The 19073-nt window shown below is 43.5% G+C and overlaps 1 protein-coding gene across 3 annotated transcripts in view; it reads left to right on the plus strand.

The window, feature by feature from the left end:
- Positions 1-6026: 6026 nt before the first annotated feature.
- Positions 6027-19073, plus strand: part of NTRK2 (neurotrophic receptor tyrosine kinase 2) — a 187552-nt gene continuing 174505 nt past the window's right edge. For 2 of the 3 annotated variants that reach the window (XM_063129406.1, XM_063129405.1), the window contains exon 1: positions 6244-6507. In XM_063129406.1, coding sequence (XP_062985476.1) covers positions 6257-6507 — 251 coding nt within the window. In that variant the 5' untranslated portion in view covers positions 6244-6256. Of the gene's footprint in view, positions 6508-19073 lie in introns of all 3 variants that reach the window. The other variant, XM_063129407.1, reaches the window with a different exon arrangement.

The raw sequence follows: 19073 nt of genomic DNA on the forward strand, positions 1-19073 counted from the left end.
CGTTCCTTCAAATAACCTGGCCCCAAACCGTTTAGGGCTTTAAATTTCAGGAGGATCCTTTCCTTGCCCTATCTGGAGATGCTGGGGATTTAACCTGGGACTTTCTGCATGCAAAGCAACTACTCTAGTACTGACTCTAACTATTCCCATTAGACAAGCAATGGTCTTCTTTTGAAAGCTCCACTCTTTCATCTTCCACAACCATGTGTATTTAGCTACCATATAAGTATGAGCCAGTTTCTGGGTTCTGTCACTAACTTGACTGAGAAATCGTACCTACTGGGCTGTCCACATGGAGTTCCTCCCATATAAATGAGTGGCTTCTCTTCACCCCTGTAGGAAACCATAGGAAGCAGGCTCTGCTCATCACCTACCCCAAGTGCAGGTAGCCATTACTTGAGCCCCACCCCACCCCACTCTTTGTTAAGAAAAGCAGCTTTGGAAGGCTGAATCCCCATGGGGGTTCCCTGCAATATATGTGCTCTCTCTTTGCCCTCCTGCCTCTTGTAATTATGGGCTTTTCACTACTGAAGAACCAAGGTGAGGAAGATCGCTTTTTCCATCAGATTCTATATTGATTGTACAAACATTACCTTGTCTAACATTATTAAACATGATCTAATTAATCAATATGATATGACTACTTTGACATCGAGGCATATTTGAACTTATCTGTTAAATAGCTCAGGTTCATGGACTCTGAGAAGTAAAAGACTGAAAATGCCTATGAGATGATTTAGCTTGATCATTACCTGCACAGGATTATTCTGACAATATAATTCTGAGAGCTTTGCCTACCTGAGTTTAAGTATCCCCAGAGATCGAGCTTCCAGTAAGCTCCAGATTACCAGTAAACGGGCATTAAGAACAAGCATATTTTGCGTTAAAAGCAATAGCTCCATCAGCAATTTATGTTTTGATAGTTTACACTGAACACAATAGCCCTATTCAGATGTTCAAGAATTGGAAGGATGGCGTCGGCAAGGTCATGCCCCCGCTACCTCCAACGTCCCCATTGTTGATTGGGAAGGTCTGAAGTGAAACTGTAACTGTGTTAGGCTGAACATGATCAGGAATGCTTCACAAACAGTGTTGTTGTCCATGAGGAAGAGTAATATGTGAATGTGGTTGTAGTTTCTCTTCAGACTTTTCCCCATAAATATGGGGAGGTCGGAAGTGGAGGGGGTTGGGACAGTGACCACATCCCCATATCCTCTCCATGCTTACCACTTTTGAATGCCTGAATAGGGCTACTGTAAACAGATTGATGAAAATTACTGGGAAAAGACACATTTCTTTTTTGGGTTCAAAGGACGTGATCTAGACAATCTCCTAGTTTTCATTGATACAGTAAATGTATGTACAGCCACCGAATTGTGGAATGGCTTTCCTAGAGAGGTCCACCCGGTGCCTACTTTGTTGACTTTTTGGCACCAGACAAAGACCTTTTTATTTTCCCAGGCCTTTTAAAAGAATTTTTAACTCCGGCTTGTTTTAGTTTTAATGATATATTTAATGTTGCATTTTAAAATGGTCTTTTAACTACTTGGATATTTGTCTCTTCTTTTTTTTAAAAATTGTTTTAAATTAGTGTTGCTGCTTTTAAAACTTTTGAAAAATCCCTTTAATGTGTTTTATCATTGGTTGTAGTGTGTGTGTGTGTGTGTGTGTGTGTGTGTGTGTGTGTGTGTGTGTGCGCTTAGAATTGTGAAAGCCCAGCCAATTAAGAGTTGGGAAACAGAGCCCCTGGATCACATTTGCTATCAATGGGCAAGGGCAAGTCACACCAGAGAAGCCCCTTCACCCTCCTCTTGATCAGTAGCATTACCCTGAGTTGGAGTAATCCAGCCAACCAAGTCTTGGAAGTGGAGCCCACTGGATCATGCTTGCTGTCAATAGGCAAGCATGAGTCATGCCAGGGGAACTCCCTCCTCGTCCCTTGGTTGGTAGTACAACCCCTTAGGAGTATGCTAGCCTCCCGGATACAGCTATGGCACTGTATTTTTCCAGTTGTCTCTGTTGCATTATACAATCTCTGCCAGCTGAGTTTTGGGACATGGTGCCCTTTGGATCACGCCTGCCATGAGGCAGGCGGGAGACATGCCAACGAAGCACTTCCCTCACCCCACAGCTGGATGTATAACCCGGTACAAAATAGTTCAGTATGACAGAGCAAAACAGCCCACCCTTATCTTTGCCCTGGATGATGAATTCCACCCATGCACTTGCCCTGCACTTGCGTCGTCTAACTGATGTGACGCAGTGCAAGTGCAAGTGCATCGCAGGGCTTCCTTGCAATGCTGCAATTTGAAAAAGCCAAAGATTTCTGCTGTGGGATTATCCTTACTGCTGATAGTGGACAATATCTCAGTAAAGGATAAAAGTTAATAGGTAATGCAGCCCCCAAGTAGAGTTCTTTAATTTCTCCATGCAGTATATGGTTGCGCCAGAATCAGCTTCGAGGACATACATTTGTACTAGGGGAATGATCCCGTAGAAAAGAAGCTCTCATTGAGCTCCATCACACTACTGATTTATTGCACTCTCGCCATGCCTGGTATGTGGCTTTAAAGCATGGTACTCATATGACGTCGTTCCTGTCCTGCACTCATCTCGCCTCTTCCACCTCTTTTTCCATCTTATTTTTGAGCGAGGAAAGTCCATTTTTTCCTCCATGTGCAATAAAACTGCTCCTCTGTCCCCATGTAAAGCTGTCCTTGCGCTATCAGCAATCCCATTTTTTTGTGGGGGGCACGTGTGTTGAAGGGCAGTCTCACTGATGAAAGAGAAGGGTGGGGTGGTTCTCCAGTGCACCATTTGAATTCTTTTCCTCATTCTGCTTGGGGATGCATGCTGAGTCGGTGGAACGAACGGTCAACTATACTTTCACTGCTCCAACTCCCACTCTCTTTTGGGTTCTCTCTTTTTTCTGCCCACTGTATGGGTCCTCAGGTGGAATTGCACAACTGGGAAGGGGGAGGGAGCACAGGCGCACAAACGCCCCGCGCAGCTCAAATGGCAGAAACAGGAGCCACCTATAAAGCCCCAAATTGCCCATGCTGTCTCCCATTAAAAGGTTCCTTTCCATTTATTGTGTGGTTCCCCAAAGGCATCCATCACCAATTGCAACAACCCCTCCTTCACTTATATTGTTTAATACGATCCTAGGGGAAAGCGCTGTATGTTGTTTTTCTGTAATTGCGCAGTTTCGGGCTTCCATGATTGCACACTGTTGTATTTGCACAGCGGAAAAAACGGTTTCTGCCCACCAGGAGCAAATTTGCAAGCAGCTGGTGTAACGAAAGATGCTGTACCCCACACAGCTCAAATGCCAGAAATGGGGGATAAAACCCCAAAACTCTTAAATATTAGTCAAAAAGCAGAATAAGGGGGGGGGAGTGCACCCATATCCATCACAATGTCCTTCACAACCAATGAACTGCATTGGAAGGAGAAGGGAGGTGGTGGGGCGGGCACAATAGTGGGACAGAAAACAAGTGAAAAGAGATTTCCAGCACAGGTGAAAAGATGCACCAGCTGAAACAGCGCAACAATGTGCACAGGTGAAAGTGACCAGCGCTTGATGCGCTAATGAAACGAAGGCGGATAAGATGGGGGGAGCAAGGACAAAAGTATAGGTGTGATGGAGCTCGTCATCTGCACTTCTGAAATAAAAAGTGGCAGGTAACAACCAGCATATTATTCAGGCTAAAAGTGTGTGCAGATGACGTGTGTATCGAGGAGGCTTCCCTTTAAGATTATGCATTCTCACATAGATATATTATATAATCATTACTCCTTATTTTCTTCATGTGGATTTTCCCTTTAAAGTGGTTAAGTTTTTTTCTTCTACTATTGAACTATCTTTCGGGATCACTGAGTGTGCATTGCTACTGTGCTGAGAGGTTGCGTTTAGAGCTTTTTCACAGTACCAGATTAGGGGTGACTTCGGAAGTGTGGTTTAAATATGAAAGTGCTTCGGAAGGGAACCGCAATCTCCCCCCCCCCCCCCATCACGTGTATCCACCTCCGCCGCCTTCTCCGAAAGCGTCCCCCTAGTCCCAGGGGGAGCGGGAAAAGACGCACGTTAAGCAGCCCCTCCAGGCGCAGGGGTGATTGTTTTTCACTCTAGCGAGGAGTTCAGGTTGAAGGCGCCGGGTGGCGCCAGAGCTCGCTGATCGCTGAAGGCACTGCGGTGGATTTTCCTGCTCCCTTTTTAAATTACTGCGGAGAAGCGAGGGGAGGGGAAAGGGGGGGGAGCAACCTATGAAGCAGCCACTAATGAAAAGACAAATTCCACGACAACTTGTTTTAATGTCAGCCATCCATCACACATGCCCGAGTATTAAAAACGAGATTACGGTCTTATTATCCCACGGTAAAGGAGGATTGTCATTTTTCTCTGTAGCAAACGCTTTCGCTTGTCATACGTGTGTGTTGCATGTGACAGCAAGTGCATATTTACATGGCGATCGCCCAGGAAAGCGATCATCTTTATATGGCGAAAGGAAAGCCCAGGAAAGCTATCACCAGGGGTGTGTGCTTGTGTGTTTGCCTTGCCTTGCTTTGCCTTGCCTTGCCAGTCCAGGGCTTGTAGTGGTCCCAAACCTACCTATCTCGAGTCGAATGACCCTGATTCGATCTCACGCATTCTTCAGCATCTCTCTTAAACACGAGAATGCCTGCAGGCCGCATCGAGGGACTTGCAATGGCCAATCTCACTACAAGAGCCTGGGAGAAGGGAAGCGTATGTGTGCGAGGGAGAGGGAATCCGAAAAGGGTCGCTCGCTTTTCCTTCTGCCTCCTCCTGCCGCCCCCCCCCCCCCGCTGTCCCTCCGCACGCATTGGCAGCGAGATGTGCAGAATCCCCCCTCCCTATTTTTATTTTTATTAACAAACAAACAAACGCCGATCTCCCAGTTCCGTTTCAAACAGGTCCCCTTGGTTTCCTATTCAGAGCACGTATTTTCAGGAGGAGGTGGGGCGGGAAGGAAGAGGATCACGTCGGGTATTAGCGGCGGCGGCAGCGGCAGCGGCAGCGGCAGCACCAACCACGCCACTCGGCTGATTTGCCCAGCGGAGGGAGGAGGCTGGAGGGTGAAAAGCCCAAAGCAAAAGAGGCTCCGAGGTCTTTCTCGGAGGGCGACGCGCTCTCCCGCTCCTCCTGACGCGCGCGCACGAGTCTGTCTGTCTGTCCAGATTCCTGCGTGACTATTGGTATCTCGTTGCCTGCGCTACACCTCCCTTCCCCGGTTGGTGGGGTTTTTGTTGTTGGGTGGTGTGAGGTTTTTTTTGGATTTCAGACTGTTTTTTGGTGGAGTTTCTACCCCTCCTTGCGTCAGCGTCACGTCACTTGGCCGGTGGCAGCTCCTGGGTTTGGGGCTGGAGCAGGAGCTCGGGTCGCTTTATTATCAGCTGTGAGTGGAAAAGGAGGAGGAGGAGGAGGAGGAGGGAGAGGAGAAGGCGGCGGCGGCGGCGGCGGCGGCGGCGGCGTGTCACAGGGTATGTGTGAGGAGCGCGTGAGGGGCAACGAGGCGCCCCCTGCCCTTTCCGAACCCTAAGCTGGGACGCCCAACAGAAACAGGGCAGTAGCAACTGGGCTTGGTGGTAGCAGCGGCGGCGGCTTCTCCATAGAGGCTCGGCTCTAGGTAGGAGTAGCGGCCACCTGGTTGAGGAGGAGGAGGAGGAGGAGGAGAAGGGCTCCGAATGCAGCGCCGCTATTGTGATTGTTGTTGTTGTGGTTCTTCTTCGTCATTCCTGCTCCTAGCGCTGGCGGGCGCGCGCCTTCTCGGCGCGCCAGCAGCCATGGCCCGGCTCAAGCCCGCGCCGCGGGCGCCCCCTGCTTGTAGGGCGGGAAGCGGGGAGGGACGTGGCGCTGGTGGCATCGCGCTGAAGCCGGGCAGGTCCTTCCACCAGCCCTCACTGGTTGTCTCCGTTTCTTTTCCAGCGTCCGAAGGTTTCTCTCGCACCGGCTGCGCCAGGAGGGTTTACAGCGGCTGTCGACGGCGCCTAGACGTAGCCGCCGCGGCCGCCTAAGGGTGAGGCGAGAAAGAGGCAGCGGCTGCCACCGGGGACCCCGCGCTGGGGAGAAGAGGATGCCCGAGTGACTGGCTCGGTGTCGGGGCAGCCGCGCTGGATTGATTGCGCTGGGCGGGAGGGAGGGAGGGGAGGAAGGAAGGAAGGAAGGAAAGAAAGAGACCAAGCGAGCGAGGGACGAGCGGGCGGCGGCACCGGCACCACCACCACCACCACCACCATGGGGGCCTGGCCAAGGACGTGGTGGCGGCGGCAGCGGCTGCTGAGCTCGCCTCGGCCGACGGCGACTGGCTTCTGGCGGTTGTGCTGGCTGCTGCTGCTGGGCGCCTGCCGGGGACTGCTCGCCTCAGCCTGCCCGCACACCTCGTGCGACTGCAGCCCCGAGCGGATCTGGTGCACCGAACCGGCGTCGACCCTCGTGTCCTTCCCCGTGCTCGGCAAGCGGAGTGAGCGGGAGCAAGTCACCCACATGTGAGTGAGCGGCTGGGGGCTCGGGGTGTGTGTGTACCACACCGGTGGTGAGAGGGACGACCAAGCCGGGAGGGAGGCGGCCAGCGAGGCTGACTGTCAATCGAGTTTTCTATTTAACCATCTATATCTATTTAATCCCTAAATCCATATATATCTATTTAATCGATCTTTCTATTTAATCCATCTATATCTTCGAACATACATACATAAACCGAACACTCCTTTTAAAGATTTCTGTTTTCTGGCATGCCTAAATTATGCAGATGGACAGTTTCTTATCTATTTAAATAACGCCCGGGTTGATATGCTAAACAGTATGTAAATAGTCAGTGTGTCTGATTTGTATTTTTTAAAAAAATCTTTAAGGTTGCATTGTAGAGTGTGTATAGACTGATGTATGTTACTTTTTTTTAAAAAAAAACCAGCAACACCAACAAACCAAACACAACCTTTCTCAGAAAACCATAACATGAGAATTCACATACTGAGCATATTTATCCTTATCTGCCTTGAGGTTTTTGTAGTTGCCATTCTGGTGCTGGAATGAGACATATAACCATATAACATTTATGGCCACCCGAAGGTGGATTGAGCCAGAGGGAGAGTAGCTACTATGCATGCGTGTGTGTACAGAGCTGGTGACGGCCCACTGTAGCTAATAGATAGGAGGACATCCTTGTGTTCTTAGCTGCTTATCTCTGGAGCTAGCAGGGGATTATTATTTTTAAAAAAATACCATATTCCTTTGGGCATCCCTTCAGCAAATCTTTCAGCTCTACCAAGTCATTTCAGTCCATTTCTGTGTATTGGAAAAAAAGCTTCCTAGCAATAGGCAAATAGATTCTTCCTAAGAAGATTCTGCCTAAGGAAACTGTCTAGAGATGTTTTGGAAAGGATGTGTAAGAGGAGATGGTCTCTGTATAGCAATGCACTTGCTCAAAAGGCAACTAGCTGGAAGCCTAAAAGCCTTTGTTGATCTAATTTAGATCTGACTTTCCCTGAGATATAATTTTGAAACCATTTAGCTTATAAATCTTAATTGCCCACAGTACAATTTCCTGGGAATAAACTAGATGATAAAGCAATAAAGCAAATAGATCGGTGTTGGTTTTAGTACAAAGCTAGTGTTCTGTTACAAACCAGACTTTGCTAGCGAGAGACTGGATAACTTTTAAATTCCTGCTTATTAATGGCCTTTCACAAAATACTATAGTTCTGTAAATAAGTGAAAACAAGGCAGATAAGGGCATATAGGCAGCTGTCTGGTAGGCACAAAATAGTAAAAGAGTAAAAGCCATTTGGCTTGTTTGTATTTATATTTATATTGTGCGGTATGCAAAAACACACACACACCACACCTAACAGTAAAAGCCATTTGATTTGTTTGTATTTATGTTTATTTTCTACAGACAGTGAAAGTAGATGGATTTATTTCCTCCTTCCAGATTTTACCAGTTTTCATGTTTCTTTCAACAGTATGAATTGTATATATTTGATTTTATCCAATGTTGGTCGTGCTTAGAGTAGATCTATTGAAATGAATGGGGCTTGTCATCATTATGTGTGTGTTTTCAGCTTCTGTTGCATATTCTTCTGTATAAGATACACAGAGAATTGAGCAATGTTGGTAATACCTATGAATAAATAATTGTTTGCCTCCTCTTTTCTTGGATAAATTACATCCGATGTCCCAAAAACTCTGTGGGGGAGTTCACCCCTTTGGGAGGCATAGGGCAGTTGATGGTGGATCAATGCTATTCCACCACCAACTAAGATGTAGGACTGTCATTGATCTATATTGGGTTTCTGGGGTGATTACCATCACTTCAATCTGATGAGATAAAGAAGCTCAAGAAAAGCTGCTGTATTATATTTGTTTTGAAGAAGAGATCTTTTCCTCTTCTAATTTGATAGTCAGATTAGTACCCAGGCTACAGTCCTTGCACACATGCCTGTGACAGCATGCAAGAATGTTCATATGCTCATTTGCAGAAAAGAGAGTTTGTGCTGCATGAGGGTGAGAGTGGGAGCAGTCAGAGTCTACCAAGAACATAAAGTTTAAAAGGCCCCCCCAAGTTCAAAGCACTTGAAAAGCCATGGTTTAAACCTCTGTGCTAGTCTTATTATGGCTATGTCTTAACAAAATGAGTCCATCTTAAAGATGATAGCTACTGGATTACTTTAATAGATGTTAAGACTGTAAATTATAACTCAAGGTAATTAATTTCTTCTTTGGAACATAATACTATTTTCTCAGCCGAGGCCTTATTCCTTCTAAACCAGGTATCTGATTATGGTTGGATGTAGTCATAAAAGCATGAGGTGTAGAAGATCATGAAAGATATTTTGGTCACTCACCTGGTTTTGCTGCATTGCTACCTGCAGAATGTTTGGCATATAAGCTCGCACTTAAAAAGGATTTCAGATGTTCCATTTGCATTTTGTTTAAAGCTGAAAAATAAATTATATGAGTTAACACGCTAGGTTCATTCTTTGTTCTGGACTCCTTTTATGTAGTTTATTATAGTTCTTCTGCAGCATTTGCCAGTTCCTGTGGATGGCAGAAAGATGTGTTTCCTTGGACATTGTTAGAGGGGCTTCTAATACCGTAGGTCCTTGCTTGATGGTAAAAAGTACACATTTTAGAGAGTGACTCCTCGTTGTAATGTGTTTTAGTTCATTGTCAGGATAAGTGACATTGATTTGACAAAAAGCTTTCACAGATCCTATCAAGCATCTTATTAAAAATTATGCCCTGACTTTCCCCCTCTAAATTAAAATGAAACTGTAAAAGTATTTATTAAGTTAGATTGGTTTCCTCTTTGCGTTTCTGAAATTTGTTAGCAGTATTTATCATTATCTCCTTTTCCTTGTTACCACTGCTTAATCATTTGATTTTGTTATTTTTCTCCATTACATTGTTTGCTAGGTTTTCTTATTGAAAGATAGATGATTTCCCAGGAGATGTACAGTTTTAGGATATGAAGCATTGAAATGAGCCTTGCCATTAAAAGATGAAGAGACTAAGTCTGTTCATTAATACTCATTGTTAATTAAACCTACAATTGGTTTAGTTCTTTGTATAATATCTATGTACAACTATACCTTAACTAAACAAGCAATAGGTATGTTGCTTTGAAAATTATACACAAAATAAAACTTATAATTGAATACTTCCAGGGTAGTATATCCCTGTTAGGTCATTAAGCCGAAACACAATAGACTCTATTTTTTCTATTTATTTATTTATTTATTTGTTTGTTTGTTTTATTGCATTTATATACCGCCCCACAGCTGAAGCTCTCTGGGCGGTTTACAACAATTAAAAATAGTAAACATTAAAAGTATACAAAAATTAAAAAAATATATAAAAACAGTATAAAAACAACAGTATCCATTTAAAAATAACAATTCTGGGGTCCATTAAAAACAAACTTACCGTTGTTAAATGCTGTTAAAATGCCTGGGAGAAGAGAAAAGTCTTGACCTGGCGCCGAAAAGATAACAATGTTGGTGCCAGGCGAGCCTCATCAGGAAGATCATTCCACAGTCGGGGGGCAACCACTGAGAAGGCCCTCTCCCTTGTTGCTATCCTCCGAGCTTCCCTTGGAGTAGGCACTCGGAGGAGGACCTTAGATGTTGAGCGCAGTGTACGGGTAGGTTCATGTCGGGAGAGGTGTTTCATCAGGTATTGTGGTCTCAAGCCATATAGGTTAAGACCAGCACCTTGAATTGGGCTCGGAAATATATAGGCAGCCAATGCAAGCAGGCCAGAATCGGTGTTATATGCTCAAACCTCCCTGTTGCAGCTATTAATCTGGCCGCCGTATTTTGCACAAGCTGCAGCTTCCGGACCGTCTTCAAAGGCTGCCCCATGTAGAGGGCATTGCAGTAATCTAATTTGGAATTTACCAAAGTATGGACAACTGAAGCTAGGTTATCCCTGTCCAGATAGGGGCGTAGCTGGGCCACCAACTGAAGTTGGTAGAAAGCACTCCGTGCCACCGAGTCCACCTGAGCCTCAAGTGACAAAGATGGTTCTACTGAGTATCTACTTATATGGCACTCATATTGTAATTGTAAACTAGCAGTGTTTCATATGTAAAATCTGAGGGTCTTTGTTTAAGATGATATTATTTTTGTTTTAAAAATGTTTGTGATGGTGTCATGTTTTATTCCATGTGGTTTCAGTTGATTTGTAGATCTAAGCTAATTTAGGTTGCAAGCCATTATTTGGTGGAAAATTCAAGAACTGGTTTCTGGATTGGGAATTTCAGCTATATGGCATTGTGGTTCTTTAAAGAGATACATTATGTAGAAGAGAGCATTTGCTCAAGTTCATACGGTACAAAGCAAAACTGCCTGCTCCCGGGATATCCTGTGTGTCATTTACATGGACAGGGATGAGCCCGGGACGATCCCAGGACAAACCTTAGGTCTAGCTAAGGCCTTAGCTACAATACACTCTAGTATATAAAGAATTTGATAGGATAAGCTGTGGTCCATGGGTTATGCAAGGGTTGGTTTATGGTTTGTGCTCGCCAGGTTCACATGGCCTGACAATACCTGAGCGGAGGCTGCATATTCAGCCGGCCTGGTCTAGCAAGGCCCTCAGTTACGGGATGCAGCTGCTGATTTGGAGCCACCATGGGGCGAAGAAGTGAAGATGCACAGGAAAAAAGTCAGGGACTTACCCCAACTTTTCCTGTGGGAGCAAGGTCAACACAACTCTTCTGCTGTCTGTCCTCACTTCAGCACTGTGCCAGGGGCATTCCTAGGTGGAAGGTGACCTTGAATTAGTCGCAGAATCTGGACGAGAGGGAGGCCTGACAAGCCTGTGGCAGTGATACCATGGGGCTTGGTGGCAGTGTGGCACCAACTTGGTGCCGTGAAAGTAGCCCCTTGTTTAACTCTTGCATAACCCACACTTGCCAGGTTCACACAACATAACAATGCTGAGAAGGGTTGCATATGCATCTTGACACTCACGGGCACTGCGGCTTATTGTGAGTTAAATAACCCACAACGAGCTGCAGTGTGTCATCTGAACCCAGTCAATGAGAGGAAAGATAAACTCCCATTGACTTTGTATGGTTTGGGATTGGGCTCAGAGAACCTGGTAGCGAGAGGAAAGAGCTTTACGCAGCTGAAATGCATAGAAGACTATGGTTGGATGTAGTAATAAAAGCAGGAGGCATAGTCATAAAAGAAGGAGGGCAGAATTATATTTTTTAAAAAGATATTCTCTCTTAGTAGGCTATTCACCAACTCGCTTGTCTGTTTAATGAATACAACAGACATGTTCTTACAAACCTATGCTTATAATAAGATTGTGTTTGATCCTGTTCCTTGGGGTCCTGGCGTGGGCTTGAAAAGCTTCTGTGTATGTATACACACTGGCAACGATTATTGTTCCATAATGGACCATAATCTACTTCTGATATGATTGTTGCAGGTTATTGGTTACACAAATATTCTGACCTTTGCAGAAATACACTGTGCTGGGAAAATTAATGCAGGCCTTGCATAGTTGCAGCTCATACTATGAACTGACGAACAGATAGACAACTAAGAAAGGGTGAGCGAGAGCAAAATCAACACTATTTTATTTATTAATTAAAATATTTGCATCCCGCCCTATTACTAGGATCTCAGGCCTGCGTACATTTAAAATCAGAACAATATAAATATAAATAATCTACACAGCTAAAATGTATTTAATCATTAACAAATTAAAACTGGTAGAATTTTTTAAAAGCAATAAAACAATTAAAAGCAATTAAAACTATGTGTAACCATGGCGAATTTAGCCAATGATTTGTACAGGATTGGTAGCCACATGCACCCCGCAGCCTCACTGTGCGTTAAATGACCCATGGTGGGGTGTTGTGACATATAAATAGCCCCACTGCATTTGTGGTCATTTCTGGAAAGAATAGAAAATCTTAACTTTTGGTACCCAAAATGCTGCATCACTTTCAAACTATGTAGGATCTCAGAATCTGCACATTTACAATTGGTGACCATTCAACACTTATTCTGAGCTAAACTAAAACTACTTTGCCCCATCTTTGGATAGCAACTCCATCCACACAGGACAGAACTTCTAGAGCTAAAATATTAACAAGATAGCCAGTGAGCCTCTTAGAGTTCATGGTTAATACTTTCTCTTGTACTAAAATATGCAATTCCAAAAATCTGTGTGATGACCACAGCTTATCCTATCAAATTCTTTATATACTAGAGTGTATTGTAGCTAAGGCCTTAGCTAGACCTAAGGTTTATCCTGGGATCGTCCCGGGCTCATCCCTGTCCATGTAAATGACACACAGGATATCCCAGGAGCAGGCAGGGATGACCTCGGGACGATCCCGGGATAAACCTTAGGTCTAGCTAAGGCCTAAGTTTAGCTGTTATTATGTCAAACCATTGTTGCAGTGATTTATAACTATTCAGACAACCAAAGTTTGAAATTAATTGCTCTGTTTTAAGGATGTGTATAATATGCCAACAAAAGATAGGCAACTTTTCAGTTCCTCTGCTATAGCGTTGGAAAAACAGATTATGTATGTGTGTATTATGTATATCTAAAACCCACAAAACAAATTTGTAATGTGTTTTTATAAACCACTTCAGACCTGTTAATAAATCAGGCACATCATGCAATTTAAAGAATAAATTATTTAACAACTTTTGTAAGCTTGTGCTGAGAGAGAGATTCTACTTATACTCCTGTGAAGCTTTGTCCTGTTAATATCTTGGGTCTCTTCCATGTTTGTATAATATATTATGCTGCTTGTATAATACAGTGGAAAGAATACCCAGTCTTTCATCTGCTCCTTTTTATTTAGTGGCCATTGTTAGCATCCACAGAAAGTTCTGCTGAGGCTGTAATTGTGATCCTTCCTGGTCCAAGCTGTGGTGAGGGCAGCCTGGACCTAATGCTACTTGAGCCTGAGACTCTTAGCAGGTTCCAGTTTGTACCCAATGAGTAATATTGGAATAGGCCCAGAGAAATATTATGATGGAAATGTAATCAATATCAAACTGCATATTGTGGTCATGTCCATACAGATTCTTCAGTTTGGAGAAATGTGCAAAGGAGCCGATCATACATGCATTTTGCTCCCAGTACATTGTGCATGTCTGAGATACTACATGATAAATTGCTCGCTAGTTAGTTATTTTTAATGAACACTATTATCTTTGAAGAGAGCCATGTTATTCTAAAGCTAGTAGAAAATGGTCAGGGCAGCCGCACACGCTGAACAACATTATCTAGCCAGGTTACTGAAGACTATATTCCCTAATAACATATCAGAATTCTTTTTCTTTTAAAGCTCTTGCATTTTCAATTTCATGGGTAATATGGCATCTTATCAGCTTTTAATCTGTTTTGATATGGGATTGATGATGCTCAATGTTGTACTTAGAGAAGCTAAGTTCCAGAAGAAAGGGAACAAAACACTTTAATGAGGCACTTAGCATCTTGCAGGACTAATCTTCCCACGCAAGGTATAAAACCCTGATCTTGTAAATAAACCCTTATTCATTCAGTATTTTATCAAATGTGATAGCTTAGACTACTTATAAGAGTAAATACTTATGAGGCAAAGTTCTAAGTCTGGAACCCTGAATGGAAGTGCTCACTGAGCCAATATGCTTCTTAGATTTACAGACAGGACAGGGATGACTTGATAAATAAGAAGAACAGGAGTGCCCTAACCAGCATTCACACTATTATTTTAGGGGTTGTGCCCCATGATGACCGTGGCCATTTCTACACCTGCCTTTTTCCTTGGGATCGTCCTGGGATCATCCCTGTGCATCCGAGGCCTAATCTACACCAAGCAGGATATTGCACTATGAAAGCAGTATATAAAAGGCAGGAGTCACACCAAGCAAGATATAGCAGTATGAAAGAGGTATATGGAATGCGTCAATGGGCCCTAACAGTTGTCAGTGCACTTCAATACCGCTATAAAGCACTAGTGTGGCTCCTGCCTTTTATATACCATTTCTGTAGTGCAGTATCCTGCTTGGTATAGGTTAGGCCTAAATGACACACACGGGATCCCGGGAGCAGGCAGGGATGATCCTTCCATTTTCCTGGGATAATCCTTAGGTGTAAAGTTAACTCCCAGGCACTTGGTTAACTCCAGTAGATCTAAAGCTTTCAACACTTTTGAAGCTGCAGGAAATAATCTGTTTATTTTTTGGAAAACATCCCTCTTTAATAACAAATATACAAACCCTCCATTTAATAATATATACACTCAGTAAAGGGATGGGAACTATAAGGTACAAACATGGTTTTTGAGAGATCAATCCTGGGCTCTTATCTTCATTTGTAAAATGTATCAGACTTGGATTAACTACTGATGCTGCAAATAAAATAATGTTCGAAAATGGAACTCATCAACATTAAGGTAAATAAAAAGGCTGTATCATTTCAGGTTAGTAATAATTGTATATTTATCATGTAGAAATAGATGAGTCTCAGAAAACTACGCCCTGTTCATGGCCCTGTTCAGACGACACTGTTAAGGGTTTTTGGTTAAGCAGCTGGGTTAACGGTGTTGTCTGACATATGTTTTCCTTAACCAGGTGCCTCCGCTAACCACGTTGCGGTCAGCTTCACAAATCCTGTTCTGCAGCAGGGTTAGCGGCACTAACTTTGGCTTAAAGTGTTGTCTGCCCTGTGGTTAAGGGGGTGAAATCGCTAGCAATATAGAGTGGCCTAAATAGCCTAAATTGTGCAACTGCCAGCTCTCAGTGCAAGGGCTGATGGGATACAGGGTGGAGCATTTGGAGGAATCAGGCGCTCATCTAACTGCTTTGTAGTTAGCGTGTGGTTAAGGAAACCAGGAACCGGACAGATTTAACAGCGTCATGTGTGAGTGTACGGCTTGTGGTTAGTGCTAACCACAGAGAAGCATGGTTAAGCTAACCACAAAGCCCTCAGTGTCATCTGAATGGGCCCAACGAGATGATGTGGCAGTCATAACACTTAACCATCACTTGTTTTCCTTAAGTATGGCAAAATATTACATCTAAATATATTAACCATGGTTATCTATCCATCTTTCTATCTGATTTTTAGTCCCTCTTCCTTCAAAAAATTCAGGGGTGCATTAATTGTTCTCTTACCATCTAATTTATCCTAGTAATACTCCTGTGAAGCAGGCTAGCCTTAGAGGCAGCGAATGGCTGAAAGTCACTCAGGCCTTAGCTAGACCTAAGGTTTAACCCGGGATCGTCCCCGGGTCATCCCTGTCCATGTAAATGACACACAGGGTATCCTGGGAGCAGGCAGGGACAATCCTGGGATAAACCTTAGGTCGCTAAGGCCATGGTTAAACAGATCAGGCTGTGCAACCATGCTTGAGAATAGGTGTCATAGTAATTGTAGACTAACCCAGCCTCCCTGAACCAGTATGCTATTTTCACCTTTACAGTGTATTCTTTTTTTTAAAAAAAATCTGTTTTCTTTCTCTCATTGGAATATGTATTCGAAATATCCACAGTTTCTGATTTCTTCCTGCCCCCCACCCCATTTTTGCCCCTCATTTTCACTTTTTCTTTATTGCACCTAAAAACATTACTAGGGAAAGTCCTTTTCAAATTTCCAAAATAATTCTGTTCTTTTCATTTCTAATTCATCAGCAGGAATAATGCAACTAGCACAAGGTTAATACGCACTCTTTCCTGACTTGACATGATTCCCCCAATTTCTCCATCTCCTCCTAATAAAAGACTGTTGGAAATCAAGAGGTAATTACTTATGGTTGCTTACAAATCCTCATGTCGAAATTAGAGAATACTCTTAGCCAAGAAAAATGTATTTAAGGAACAACTAAGTGATAACAAAACAAAGCAGTTAAGAAAATAAACATAAGAATAGCATTGCAAACTATGGGCCAAACTCAGCGCATGTCTACACCTCCCAGCGGAGGATCTCGCGATATGCTGATCGTAAGATCCTCTCCCTTTGTCCATACTCTGTGCGTGACATCCCAGGAGGAAAGAGGATGTCATGCCCACCATTTTTTTAAAAAAGAAAAGGACCTGGAGCGCACATGCGCTGTAGCGCAAAAGTAAGTGTTAAAAAAGGAGAAGCCCCGACCCCGGTCCCCTCCCCACTCCTGATGGGCGCAGAGCACGATGAGCTCCATGCCCTGTGCCTGGTTCCCGGCTCCTTGCATTTACTTGTGAGGAACCGGGACAAAACCGGGATGGCCGCCCTCATGTCCTGTGGTCTCGGGACAATCCTGAGACCGTGGGAAAAACCAGGGTAAAAGCCGTACTGGTTATCCCGGGGAAATAGAGGGATCATCCCTCCCTGCCCCCGGGATTCCCTGTGCATCCCCGGGATAAGGCATGGTATAGATATGCCCTCAGACTAAGCCTGAGCAGCTACTGTAAGGATGAGAGGAAAGGGGAAGTTGAATTTCCATTCCATTCCTCTGCCACATGCTACTTGTATTTCAAGGGAAACCTCAGTTGGAAGTCAATGGGAGCTTCCCTTGAAATGCAAATAGCAGCTTCAGAGACTATTTTTGTCAGGGCTATAGCAGGGAGAAAGATTCTTTTGTTTCCCCCCCACCCAGGGCCGTCTCAAGAGTGTTGATGCTTCCCATAGCTTCTATTTACATACCAAAAATGTGTATGTTAATTACATCCACACAATTAATGTAATGTCTATTTTGGCCCTAAGACTACAATCCTATGCACATTTATTTAGGAGTAGCTAGCAACTTGCACAGAATTCAGTGTGAATTCTATGGGAGGTGGGCAGGGATGAATTGTGAGGAGCTCTGCATGGTCGTCTCCCTGTTCCTCCAATGGAAGCATCCCATGAGTTGAGTTCAGCTCACAGAAAGTCTGGGTTATAACGGAGGGGGAATACATAGGAGCATAAGTTCTGAGACTTTTTTTTCAGAATAGGAGTGATTACATCATGCATTAGAGCAGCAGCGTAGTTGATGGGTCCTCCTTCGTCTGGCAAATGAATGAAGAAGTAATGAAGCTTTCATGTTTGACTCTTGTTTGCGACAGATTAGCATAGAGGAAGTCAGGGAATGAGGAAAATAAGCAAGCGGAAGCTGGATACCTTCTTTTTCTTTGATGGGGTTCTTACTCCATGCTAGCAGTTTTAAATGGGATGACGTCTTTAATTAAAGCGAAAGGTTGTATTTTCGCTGGCTGAAGATACTTGGTTAAAGCCTAATGTGTTTTAGAAATTCAGCTTATGTGGTCAGAAGTTCATTAGTTCACTAGAGTTCATTAGAGCGAACTCCCAAGTAACTGTGCATAGGATTGAACTACTGCTCCGTAAATGCAATTCTACGTTTTTGTTAGTGGTTCATTTTGGATAGCTGTAATTTATGACAAAGTTCTTAACCCTAGCCATGCGTCAGGAGTGTGAGAGAGAGACAGACAGAGAGAGAAGAAACAGTTTAATTCATTTTAACGTTACCTCACAGGCCTAGCATCGGCCTATATTGCAGGGTTGTTGTGAGGGCGAGAGAGAGAAAAAAGAAACAAATATAATTTGATTAAAAGTTAAATCACAGGCCTAGCACTGGCCTACTATTTTAAGATGATTACCTTGCTGACATACATCTTAGAGGACCCAAGCAATGGCTGGTATATCAGCTAATAAATAATAGCAAAGAAGAATATCTTCTTGGGGCATGGTTGTGCATTCTCCTTGATGGAAATCCATCCATTTAACTCTACACCACTGCCTGAATGTAATCTATTTTGTTCCAGGTTTGGTACATTCAGTCCTTTTTTTTGCAAGGGCCACCGCAAATAGAGTTGAACTGAAAATCTACCCAAAGCTCAGAAATGTCAGAATGGTTTTCCTCAACAGGATGAATTAAGGCTCTACAGATAGCTGAGTGCTTTTGGAGAATTGGAGTTGGGATGGAGAATATGTATTTGGAAATATGTTTCCCATAAAAGGCTGTTTATAACAATAGAACTAGAGCCAAATTACAGTGCCGTTCTCTTTTATCTAAGTAGTTCATGCTAGCGCATGACTGATTTTTGAGTGCACCATTGCAGTGTGGTGTAACTTCAGTGCTGTTTGTCCAGGAAATTTTCATGAATTACATCAAAAGAACACTGTAGAAATATTTGTGCTAACCAAATGTTTTGGAGCATAGGAAAAGACCATAAACATGCCATGTTACAAGTTTTAAAAGCTATTTCTTATTTGGATGATTTCAACACAATCTAAGCTAAAAAGTCCTAAAGCATAGAATGTGTTTTTTAATGGGTTTGTTAATATTTCTTAGCTTTTCCAAAATATGCGGGTTGAGTGAGCCTAGTTCTGCTTGTGGCTGTCTGTGTTATAAGTTAGCTTTGGAAAGACTAATTCTCAGTGCTAGTATTTGGGAATGTAAAATCTTTAAGAATTATGAACAGATGGGGGGAAATCTCTTTATTTTCTGTGGGGGCGGGGGGAATATAGGCATTTAATGTATATGCATTTAAAAATATAAGCCAGTGGATGCGTTCAGATGTAGCAATAAGCTCAAGTTGCTGAGAATTCTGGT

The sequence above is a fragment of the Elgaria multicarinata genome, chromosome 6, assembly GCF_023053635.1.
Source record: "Elgaria multicarinata webbii isolate HBS135686 ecotype San Diego chromosome 6, rElgMul1.1.pri, whole genome shotgun sequence".
Lineage (NCBI taxonomy): Eukaryota > Metazoa > Chordata > Lepidosauria > Squamata > Anguidae > Elgaria > Elgaria multicarinata.